We start from the raw sequence: 11,903 nt of genomic DNA, 5'->3' as shown, positions 1-11,903 counted from the left end.
CGAAACACTCCAAATGATGATGAATCGTTCTTGGTACCTTGCTTGTCTTGTATTTGGAAGTCTGGTGCTCGTGGTGCATCATGTCTCTTCCCAAGGTAAGTCTTTCATATACAGATAGTATAGTTGCCATGGTTATTATAACACAGCGTATTTAATTCATCGTTCATCGATATCTACTTCAGATATTATCTTCATTACTTAACCTCGTGGAGGGGTGTTGGCTAAGTGGTAGAGCAGTGTCGTAACCGGGAGATCAATGGTTCGAAGCCAAGTCACTGAGTATAGTTAATAAAGATTAACGTTTTCAAGGTCATTTTTTACTTTTTACAATATTGGACAGGTGATTATGTAATAAAGATGACGTTACATCGTGTTTACGTCAACGAAACGAAAATAGGGCAACTCATGCACTAACTAACGGTCTTCATAAGAAGTCTGTACGACATTCCGTTGTTGAGATATGATGGTCGAAAAACATGCATGAAAAACAACAAAATAGCGCCTGTAAGGTCACGTGACCACTTTTTCGAAAAAAATATCGACGTCATGATTTGGACTTGAACATCTTGTTATAAAATTTTATTGATTTAGCTCTTTCCACTATTGAGATATTTGCCGAACAAGTTTGCATAAGAGAATGAAAATGAATAAATAATATTAATAAAGAAGATAGAAGAACCTTGACGAAATTAAGCGGTAATCCTACGCGACGGATCACTTTATAATAATCTTCTGGAACCGCTCTTGAAACTTTTGTGTAAAGATAAAAGTATTATCGTGTAACCATAAGAAAGTGGAAACCTTTACGCCAACCCTCAATGTATATTCAGGAAGCGAGGTGGTATATATACATATATATATATGTACAATTTCATGATTTATCGATAAACTTACCCCCTCCCCCACCCCACTCTTGCCAACAGTTATATACACCGCTATGTACTTGGGAGTCAGGAGGCATACTATTCCAATCGTCCATAATATGTGTAACTTAGAAGAAAATGTTTATTAACAAACTTTGGGATATATATTACGATATAGGCAGGAAAGACAGCATTCGCCTTCAAGTCTCACAGGCCTGTTGCAAGCAGGATCGGGGCATTCCTTTGTAGAACACTCAGCTGTTCCGTTGTTACAAGTACATTGTGTACGGGTCTCGTTGCCAGACATCTTCGTGCAAAAAAAAAAAAAAATTGATAGCAACGATTTATAAATGTTGCTGAAATCGAATGATTTTTTTCTCCTGAGCTTCCGGTTGCTCTGCACCGTGGACCCCACCAAGGGGCCCCTGGTCACTTTTCTGACCTTAATTGAATGCCTAAAACCCCTGAGCTTCCGTGGGCTCTGCCCCCTAGATCCCCGGCAAAGGGCCCTAAGGCGGGCCCCTGGATGCTCATCTGATCTTTATGTTATGCCTAAAACCTCTGAGTTTCATGGGGCTCCTCAATTTTGCCCCTGGACCCCATTTATTTATGCTCCACTTGCTTTGCTCTCTTTGCTCTCTTTGCTCTACCTGATCTTAAATACTCTAGCCCCCCCCCCCCACTTTGAAAAACGTTCCGCGGGGCCTGCATTTAACATTAAAGAATGGTGGTGATGCGTATTTTCTTTGCCCCCCCCCTTCAAAAAAAGATCGCCCTGATTTATACACTTTGAAAAAATGACTAAATGTGTTGGAAAAAATGGCAATTTTTTTTGCCGCTACATCACAGAGATATTACCGATTCAGCAAACTTAAGAATCTCAAACCTATAGTCATATAACAACTTTCGAAAATCCTTTCTCATCTTTTCTCCGATTTCATTCAACTTTCACCAGTCTGCTTCCTTGATTTTTCTGCTTTCTTTTAGAGAAGTTTGCCATCAAAGTTGGATTTCCCTTTAACCAAACCATTTAACCACAGTGTGTGCATTTAAATTTAAATTCGATATTGGATGGAGCGAAATATTAAATCAAAATCTTACGACTGATTGCATGCTGTATTAATTGATGTACCGATTATAATTCATAATTGTTTACATTATTTCAACGAAATCTTACCTAATCTAGCCTGCATCGTAACGTAGTATCTAAAATACCTCTTCGTGTATACGTCTTATAACTTAGGATGCATTAATTTTTGGACAAAAATAAGGAGGACATTTAATGAATTTGTCAACCGAAACCCATACAACTGTATGCGAATTAAAATTTAGCTGTTCTCTGAATATTTCAATGGTTAGTGATTATTTACGGGAAAACTACACGCTATAGACTTCATTCTTCAACTTTTGTGATTTGCTCACAACCTTCTCAACAAGTCCTTCCGTCCTTTCCTTTCCTCTCCTACTCCAGTTTTACCTTATTGTTGGTGTAGGAACAACGAAAAAAGTAGTCTCGTATGAATTTCATTCAACGTTAAAGGTACTGTATCTCATTTGCAGCCAACATCAAATTCTGTAGAATGAAAAAATCATTCCATTATCATCTCTTTCCTTTCATTTCCATAATTCCTCTAAAAGCCCTATGAGCGGGTTCTATTGACGAAAGAATATTTTAACAGCCTTTTTCACTTTTGATCCTCCCACCGTAAAATGAATGTATTCATACGTCTACTAGCGTATACCGGTAGGGAAATTGGTTCAAAGTATCCATTTCCAGCGCATAATTACCCAGTATTATTTATTGGGAAAATATTTATTTTATATATTTTAATCATGTACATGTATCAAAATTTGATATTTTCAATTGAAATAATGAACCAATATTGGGGTTTTTACACATCATTTTCGCAAGCATTGTTCTCTCAAGTGAATGTGATTTTTCATATATGCTTTTGAATGTAATGTGAAAATGCTTTATACTATGAAACTTATTACTGATTTAATAGACTCTCTGCCTCATCTGTTTTTCAACTCTTTGAATCTACATAAATCAATATTTTACTCGTGCCGTAACTGTGTCTGTAAATTTGTATATATTATGGTTTTTGTTTTATTTTCTATAATTTTTGTTAAATTGCTTAAGTAAACCATATAATATTAACAAAGTTTTAATGGTCAGTGATCTACATTTTGCATGGCTATGAACTTCTCAGTAGCCCCTCCGCGTATCTCCATTACTTTGTTGTTCATGTTCTCAATCTTTTCATTTCTCTGTATTTTTTCTCAAATTATTGTTAATATTTGTCATAAACTTGTATAATATAAATAATATTTTGAAATTATAAAAGAATAATACCATTATTGAGTTGATTTGAATTGAACACTATAACCTAATTATTCGGTTCGAAAGGGCGAAGAAAAAGAAGAACTAGCAATATTTTGCTCTTTTAATTATTCCTTCATTTTTCTTTCGGAAATTAGAAGCTTCGTTTTGCTATAAAGAGCATCTGTGTACTGTTAACTTTCACGATTTTTCTTGTTGTTCTTATTATTGTTTGTACATTTCAATGAATAAATATATTTTTGGTAAAGTACTCCAATTATTGGAAAATTTGATCAATTGATATAAATTAGTCAATTCAAACTTGGTCAGCTTAAAAATATAAATCAGTCTTCCGTCGAAAATATCCATGATTACCATACTAACACTATTCCCATGATTTTTATCCGTTTCGATCGATCTATTTTAATTCTTTTTTTATTTTAGAGTCCATCAGCATCTCATCCGGCGAACCCAGTTACCCTTGTGTTTATCGTGGAATACCGTATCTTCACTCCGAGGTGTGGCGCGTTGACGAATGCACAACCTGTTCGTGTGATAACAGCAGTATAACATGCGTAATTGAATCTTGTCAACCGGTATTCTGCGTAGAACCCCTTAAACTGCCAGGAGGATGCTGCTTTATCTGTCCGTACGGTAAGTCTTCTGATAGCCCCCCCCCCCCACTCCCACCCGCCCTCTCATTAGACCATACCTATGTTGGAATGTGTCGCGAATTCACTAGTAAAATACATAAAAATACAAGTAAAATACGGCCTTGTCAATTATTACTGTGTTGCGAATCTGGGGTTTCCAAGTTGATCCGGGGGAGGGAAAGGAAATTATTGCTATCTCCCTCTATGTTCCTCTCTAACCCCCCCCCCCCCCCCCCTTCAAATGTTCTGTCTGTTTATCTACTTATTTTCTGCTATATTCTCTTATTTTTGCGGGCCTCTCTTTTTCAAGTTCTTTTTCAAGTGTTGCGAATGTTTTCAGTTTTTCCTAATGTTTGAACTTTCCCGTTGCACACAAACCGTCATTTCGACTGCATTATTATTAGGATTAAAAATCGGTGTAAGCTATAAACTTATTAAGACCATTCATATAAATGCCATGGGCGCACTGTTTATTTTGTCACTCTCACATTTCTACGCTAAAGACCGCCCAAATTGCTCGCTAACGCAGTATTACATCACTAATAACACCTCTTGTGAAACAGGCATATAAAACTGATACTTTGACAAATTCATATCAGATACGCCAAACGCAAATGTATCAGCATCAAACGTTTATACACCCTTCCCCCCCCCCCCCCCTCTTTGCTACCTCTTTTTGTGTATCATCATGATAATTATTACTAGTCATCAAATCTATTTCTTAAATCTTGATTCATACCAGACGTGACCGTGCGTGAAGTTACACCCACCATACAAGTTAAACACAAGACAACTAACGGTCACACAACACTGTTTCTTGCGGTAGAAGTCAAGTTTAGAGATGCCAAAGACAAGACAGGAGTGAGCGGCGAATCTCTCTGGGAGTTGTCTGCCTGGATTGCTCTTGTAAACATTTCTCACAGGTATGTGATTGTAACATCAGATGAAGAGTCATAAAACCTGTGCCAAAAAACAAAAACATTCTTGTATTACTCCAATATACTTTGTATTGGCTACTAACATCATTATCTCCTAAAGGTTTTAATTGAAACCTGTCTATTGAACGTAAGTTACCTTGCTTTTATGTTGGAATTGATGTTTTAATTATATATATATATCATTTCAAAATAAAACTTAAATTTTTATCTATGTTGTTCTCCTTTTTGAATAACTTGATGAGACGCAGGGACAGATCCAAGGGGGCACAAATTCGCCCCCCCCCCCACTGAGCGAATTTGCGGCTGGCACGATTTTCAAATATTCGGTACCCCCCCCCCCCCCCCCCACCCCCCCCCCAAAAAAAAAAAAAAAAAAAAAAAAAAAAAAGTTCTTTGTGCTCATTTTTGCATTCACTTTGGTCACTCGCAGTCACACCAAAATAGGTTTCACCGAGCAAGTTCTCAATGCTGGTCAAGCATCGCAGTGGTTCATCAAAGGAGATCAATTCATCTTTCGGGACGTCGTGTATCCCTTCGTAGCTCCCGCATCTTTAATGTGCGACGAGGCCGAGGTCTGTGTTGAGCTTAGACGTGGAATAAATGCAGTAACAACCGATGGTCGTCCTTTCAATTTTGACACACCGTTTATTGGCTGCACTTCACTGTGTACTGGTAAAAAGTATGCCAAGCTATGGAGGCCCGGGGTGGATGGGCGAATGGCAGGGAAGGGCCGCGGTGGACACAAGGCTTATCGGATGGGTTAAATACCATCAGTGCTAACATTGTTTATATGGGCATGAGCCGTTTGACCTTAGGGGAGGGCCCGGCCTCCACCCCCACTCAGTGTTTTTTTAGGGTACGCATATGCATGTTTCCTCCTTTTGAACACACCCCCTAAGTCCGGTGTGTAAAGTCAATACGGGCCGGATTTGTGTGTACTACGAACCGGACTCTGGTGCGTGAAAAATATCCCTTTACCGGACATTTTGGTAACACGCATGGTATCCCTCCCTACACGGAGGGGGCCGGGGAGAGGGGGTACTGTGATGGAGGGATGGGGTTTTTGCATTTATTCTCTACACTTTTGGGGGAGGGGCTAAAGGCGGATGTACGGGGGGAGGGGGTGCATGTGCATAGAAAAATGCCATCATGTGTTCAGACCCACACAGTATCCGCATCGTCATTGGGTCAACCCCCTTACCAAAAAGCTCGAGAAAAAAAATCGCCACTTCGCGGCTCGTGGACGATGCTCCACATCATCATTGAGTCACCCCCCCCCCCCCGCCTTAGCAAAACGCTAGATCCGCCCCTGCAAAGCCCCCCCCCCCTCTCCCTCTCTCTCTCTCTCTCTCTCTCTCTCCCTCTTTCAAAAACCATAGTTAATTGACCCGGTAGCAATAGCTAACTATGTCATTACTCTCACTGTGTAGGACGTGACTTATTCCCTTGTCCGGATAAAGAAGGAAAACATTTGCACAAAGATGTCTGGCAACAAGATCCGTGTACACAATGTACTTGTAACAACGGAACAGCTGAGTGTTCTACAAAGGAATGCCCCGGTCCTGGTTGCAACAGGCCTGTGAGACTTGAAGGCGAATGCTGTCTATCCTGTCCATATCGTAAGATATATCCTAAAGTTTAAATTATACAAATTATGAAGGATTGAAATATTACGCCTCCTGACTCCCAAGTACATAGCGGTGTATATAAATGTTGGTAAGATTAGGGTGGGGATGGGGGTAAGTTTGAACTTCCAGGTTTGTTTATGTGTTGACATTTAATTTACAAGAGATAAATCATGAAATTGTACATATTTTATATATATATTGGCGCGTACGCAGGGGGGGGGGGGGTTAGGGGGTTAAACCCCCCCCCCCCTTTGATATTTGTTATGTGTGTATTTTTAAGAACCCCCCCCCCCTTATGGCTGACCTCCCCCCCCCCCCCCAACGAAGACTGACTGAGTCGTTGCGATTTTTTTTGGGACAAAAAAAAAATCCTCTTACCCCCCCCCCCCCCCCCCCGTGAACATTATCTGTAGTTATTTTAATTATTTTTATCATTATTATTGTTATTGTTATCAATTTCATTATTATCATCATTATAATTAATAAACTTATTATTATTATAGTTGTAATTATTATTTCAATTGTTATTATTATTATTATTGATGTTTTTATCGTTATTATTGCTTTTCTTCTTCTTCTTCCTATTATAATTATTATATTGATCATTTTTATTATCATCATCATCATATTTCGTTATATCTTTATCAAATTAATATTTATTCATACAATAAAACTTATGTTATATCTTTTAAAATCTAACTTTAATTTCTTACCTTCTTTGTCGACCATAGAATCTCCCGACAATTCCGATTTATGGATAACACTGGTGATATCAACCAGTGTTCTCGTCGGTGTAGTAATCGTCGCCCTGACCATTGTTTGCTTGCGTCATCGGAAGTAATTCGAAACACCGACTGATTGTAATGCCCACCAGATGATTTCGACAGAATAATTTTGTAATGAATTCTTAAACAGAAAACTTCATGTTTCTGTGTTCTATATTTCGTTGAGCAAAAAATTGTATTTAAGACCTACCATCTCGGCAAAAGAGACCAGTTCGTAGATGGCACATAATAAAAATGACCCCAAATATCCACAGATCTTTTACCAAAAGAGTCATTCCACTTCGCGCATCTTATAATAATCACCACCAAAGTCAAAAATGTACTTCATAAATACCTTCTGTTCGCTGTCTTGAAAAAAGGATTTACAACAGTATTTCATAGAATTTACCGTTGGTGCATAAATTAATGATTGATACAAAACTTGCATCAATTTGTTGTACAATGTTGGTACAAATTACATTTGTCTCCCAATGCGCAGATTATACCTACCAACTGTCTTATTGCTCAGGATTTTTTTCTTCAAAGTCGTGATATATTAATAAGGAGTAAAAGTAAATCCTGTCAACATAGTGTATTTATTTAAACTCACATTTGGTCATTCAAATCGATCAGAAGGGCCTGTGGTGGCTTCAGATATTACCGGGTACACGTGCCCCTCCCCCTTCCCAAGTAAGGATAGAAAACAAAATAGAAGAGTCATGGGCCGATAACTAGTTTTATGTGTGCTTGTAAGAGGCTTTCTAGAATCCAGCCCCCTCCCCCTCTGTGAGAAAATCTTGACTCCGCCACAGAGGACCAGAACTCCAGATATGCCTATCGAGGTCCTTATTGGCAAGCTATTGATGGTAAACTCGATGTTTATCTCTCTTGAATTCATGAGATTTGCTGAGACTTGTTATTATGGACAAACCCATTTAAACTACGATGGCTGAGACTTCCACGATATCAGATTGAGGTAATTTCTATGTCCACCATCTTTTTTAAATGTGTGACAATAAAACGACGTGTTACGTAATCCGAACATGATTTCTATGGGTAAGGTATTATAATTGCCCCCTGGTTGGTTTTCCGAAATTAGCTACGATCGGGTTGTAAATCTGATGTTCCCAAACATATTTCATCACTTATATCATCATAATTGGGTTTGATATCAATATTAACTTTAATGATACATAGGCCTATCTGTCTTGGGCATGCGTTGTTTACGTCTGAAGAGTTGTAAAAACAAATACTAAAAGTACAAGAAAGTTTATTTCCTTTTTAACTTTCAAAAAATGAATAGTTGGTAGCTTATATTTAGGTTTCGTCGTATGCATGTAGGATGTTTTTTTCCTTGGGACCTAGTAAGTAGTAATTCCATTAACTTGGAATTAATAATGAATGAACTTAAATACTCGGAATACATTCGGCATATATTATTTATTGCTATGTCGGGCAAACGTGGGGCAATTTTTCAATTTGTCAAGAAAAACCTTTGATTGAAAATATGCACAGAATGTGAATATAATAACTTGATAAAGGACTTCGCATCGTACGTCACGTCATCAAAAAAGGGAGATGCCCATGTCGTGCTGAGAAACTTTGCATTAGGCTAAGTTTATGCCTGTCATATACACTTTGGTTGGGAATCTTGTAGATTAGTAGGCAAGAATACAATAAATCTCTCAGAATACCTTAAGTTATTTCCTGGGGAGGGGTTTCCTTTAACATAGTACCTATACTTTTTTTTCTTCAAATTCCGAAGACTGTTCTTTTAAGTAACAAACCAAAAAAGTACTTCAGCTCTCATGCCTTAATGTTCTGTTAACCGATTTTAAAAAGACTTATATTATATTGTATAAGCTGCTCAATTAGCTATTTTTGTCGTATATACATATATCGTGTTGTATAACATCAAAAACAAAAACAATTACTCTATCATATGATATGTATGTATTTAAACTTTTGTTCAATTTCGAAATGAATTTTGTAACCAATAGTTTGTACAGCTAGGGCCTCTCAGAAAGACAATTTTAATTACTGAGATGGTTACCCTGTTTAAATGGAACGATTAATAAAAAATTATAAAAATAAATGGTTTCCAGTGAATTGTTGCTATGAATAATGTAAATCATTGCTTTCTTTTAATTGGATTATGTTTTTATCATTTCCGCTCTAAATAATATATTTAAGAGGGATCTATCCTTAAGACTGGGAATTTGATTAATTGTTTTGTCTGTAGCTTGTATAATAATAATAATAAACAATATTTATAAGGCGCTTAATACTGGTGTCTCTAAGCGCACCATATTCTGACTTAACAATTATTTACCAAAACTTATAATAAACACACAACTTATACATCTGTTCTTTATTCAATAAATCATGCATATATAATAATAAAAAATAAGATAAGAGTGAGATCAAACAAACATACATACAAGAGGTCAAATATAGGATCAAACATAGGATCGAACAAACAAAAAATAAGACGGTGTGCACCTCCTTTGACCGACTCACAACTGCAGAATATTATTTATGAATTAAAAAGGTGCGTTTTCAGCAAGGACTTGAATTGGTCGAGAGAATGAATATTATGAAAGTGCGCTGGTAATTTGTTCCAAAGGATAGGGGCATTTACTGAGAAAGCTCGGTCGCCATATTTTGTAGCGGTACGAGGTCCGAGGGTTAACTGCAAGGTTGATGATGATCGAAGATGTCTTAAAGAACTAGAAGAACGTATGGAAATCAAATCTGAAAGATATTTAGGGGCTTGGCCATGGAGAATTTTGTATGTAAGAAGAAGAACTTTGAATGTGATACGATGGTGTATGGGAAGCCAATGAAGAGAACGCAATATTGGGGTTATGTGCTCAAACTTTCTCGAGAGAGTAACAAGCCTTGCAGCAGTATTCTGAATTCTTTGAAGTGGAAGTAGGGACGATTGCGGAAGACCAGAAAAAATTGAATTACAATAATCAAGGTGGGAGGATACAAATGCATGGGTTAATTTTGCAGTTGTGGGCCGGTCAAGTAGTTTCCTAATTTTCCCAATTTTGAAGATTCCAAAAGATGCCGATTTACATACGTTTTTAATGTGCTGTTGAAAAGTAAGATTTTTGTCGATTAAAACACCCAGGTCTCGAACGTATTCACTACCCTTCAGTGAGCCATCTCTGGTAACCAAGTCGGGGAAGGAATCGGTGTTTCTGAATTTGGAAGTAATGTGGATCATTTCAGATTTTCGTTCATTAAGGCAAAGTCTATTGTTAGAAGACCAGAACCTAATGTCTTCAAGGCAACTGCTGAGTTTCCGAGTCGCATCATCCTTCCCGTTAGGCTTAAGAGTTATATAAATCTGAGTGTCGTCAGCGTACATCGCATGTTGAATCCCATGGTGAGAGTTAATGACCTTAGACAGTGGGCTGGTGTAGAGAACGAAGAGAAGTGGGCCGATTACGGAACCTTGAGGAACGCCGCAGATCAGTGGAAATGTTGCAGAAGGCGTGTCGTTGATGATCACACGTTGACTGCGATTGTGGAGATATGAGCGTATCCAATCAAGCACAGTTCCGGTGATGAAAAAGTCATTTTCCAGGCGATGAAGTAACAGGGTATGGTCGATGGTGTCAAATGCAGCCGTATAATCCAGGAGGATGAGCACGGCTTCATTACCCTTGTCTATGGCCAGGAGAAGATCGTTCAGGACTTTAACCGTAGCAGTTTCTGTTGAATGGTGGTTCCTGTAAGCAGATTGATGAACAGGAAGCATGCCAAATCTCTCGAGGTGGGCCTTCAGCTGAGCAGCCACAATCCTCTCCAAGACCTTATCTAGGAAAGGTAGATTTGCAATGGGCCTGTAGTTGTTCAGTCCATTTGGATCAAGGTTCGGCTTCTTGAGAAGAGGAAGGAGTAGGGATGTTTTAAATGATTCCGGGACATGACCAGAAGACAAGGAGAGATTAAACATCTTGGTGATAACAGGGAGGAGTTCGTCAAGGGTGTCCTTCAAGAGCCACGTGGGAATTGGATCCAATTTACAGTGTTTAGATGGTAGTGATTTGATGAGCTTCCTGACTTCCGAATCAGATACAAGACAGAATTGGGAAAGTTCATGATCAGACGACGGAGCGCAATATGTGACTGCTGGCACCGGAACTGAGTCAGTGAAGGAAGATACCAAATTGGATACCTTCTCGCTGAAGAACCTAGCAAACCTGTTGGCAAGTTCACTGTCAGATGAGTGATCCGGAATAATTGAAGATTGATTTGGTGATGAGAGTGACTTTACAATGCTGAACAGTTGTTTGGTGTCAGCATCTGCAATAAGATTCTTGAGATACGTTGACCTAGCATTGTAGATGCATTCGTAGTAAGAATCGCATTCTCGACGATACAGTTCCCTGTCAACACAAAGCCCTGACTTGATCATACAGCGTTCCGCCCGGCGCCTTTGTCTCTTTGCCTCCCGCACGTCTTCGGTAAACCAAGGCGCTTTAGGTCTAATTGTGACGGTTTTGACTTGAAGAGGAGCATGCCTATCAATCAAAGTACCCAAAAGGAGTTGTATTGATCTGCAGATCTAGAGGGACATACAGGTTCAGAAAGTGGATGGAAGATCAGTTTAATGTCGTTGCGTAGAGAGTCCATATTGATGCTTCGAAATTTTCTGAAGCTCACTTCCTTCTTCGGGTTCTGGGGCCTGGTGAGGCTAACTGTAGCAACTAGTGCACA

The 11,903-nt window shown here is 38.6% G+C and overlaps 1 protein-coding gene across 1 annotated transcript; it reads left to right on the top strand.

Annotated features, from left to right (window-relative positions):
• Nucleotides 1–7,246, top strand: LOC115929974 (cysteine-rich motor neuron 1 protein-like). Its single transcript, XM_031000196.1, has 6 exons — nt 1–95; nt 3,631–3,840; nt 4,582–4,762; nt 5,208–5,449; nt 6,208–6,396; nt 7,137–7,246. Exons 1-6 carry the CDS (start codon nt 14–16, stop codon nt 7,244–7,246), a joined length of 1,014 nt encoding a protein of 337 aa, XP_030856056.1. The 5' UTR covers nt 1–13.
• The last annotated feature ends 4,657 nt before the right edge of the window (nt 7,247–11,903 follow it).

Source organism: Strongylocentrotus purpuratus, unplaced genomic scaffold, assembly GCF_000002235.5.
Source record: "Strongylocentrotus purpuratus isolate Spur 01 unplaced genomic scaffold, Spur_5.0 spur5_contig_861, whole genome shotgun sequence".
In the NCBI taxonomy this organism is placed as follows: Eukaryota; Metazoa; Echinodermata; class Echinoidea; order Camarodonta; family Strongylocentrotidae; genus Strongylocentrotus; species Strongylocentrotus purpuratus.
The sequence above is the reverse complement of the archived record's forward strand: the minus strand, read 5'-3'. Positions and strand labels throughout refer to the sequence as shown.

Excerpts from the sequence above, each read along its gene's own strand:
- LOC115929974 (XM_031000196.1), top strand. The coding sequence starts at position 14 with ATGATGATGAATCGTTCTTGGTACCTTGCTTGTCTTGTATTTGGAAGT. Across the intron at positions 3,841-4,581 it reads CTGCTTTATCTGTCCGTACG|ACGTGACCGTGCGTGAAGTT; the intron begins GTAAGTCTTCTG and ends GATTCATACCAG. Across the intron at positions 6,397-7,136 it reads CTGTCTATCCTGTCCATATC|AATCTCCCGACAATTCCGAT; the intron begins GTAAGATATATC and ends TGTCGACCATAG.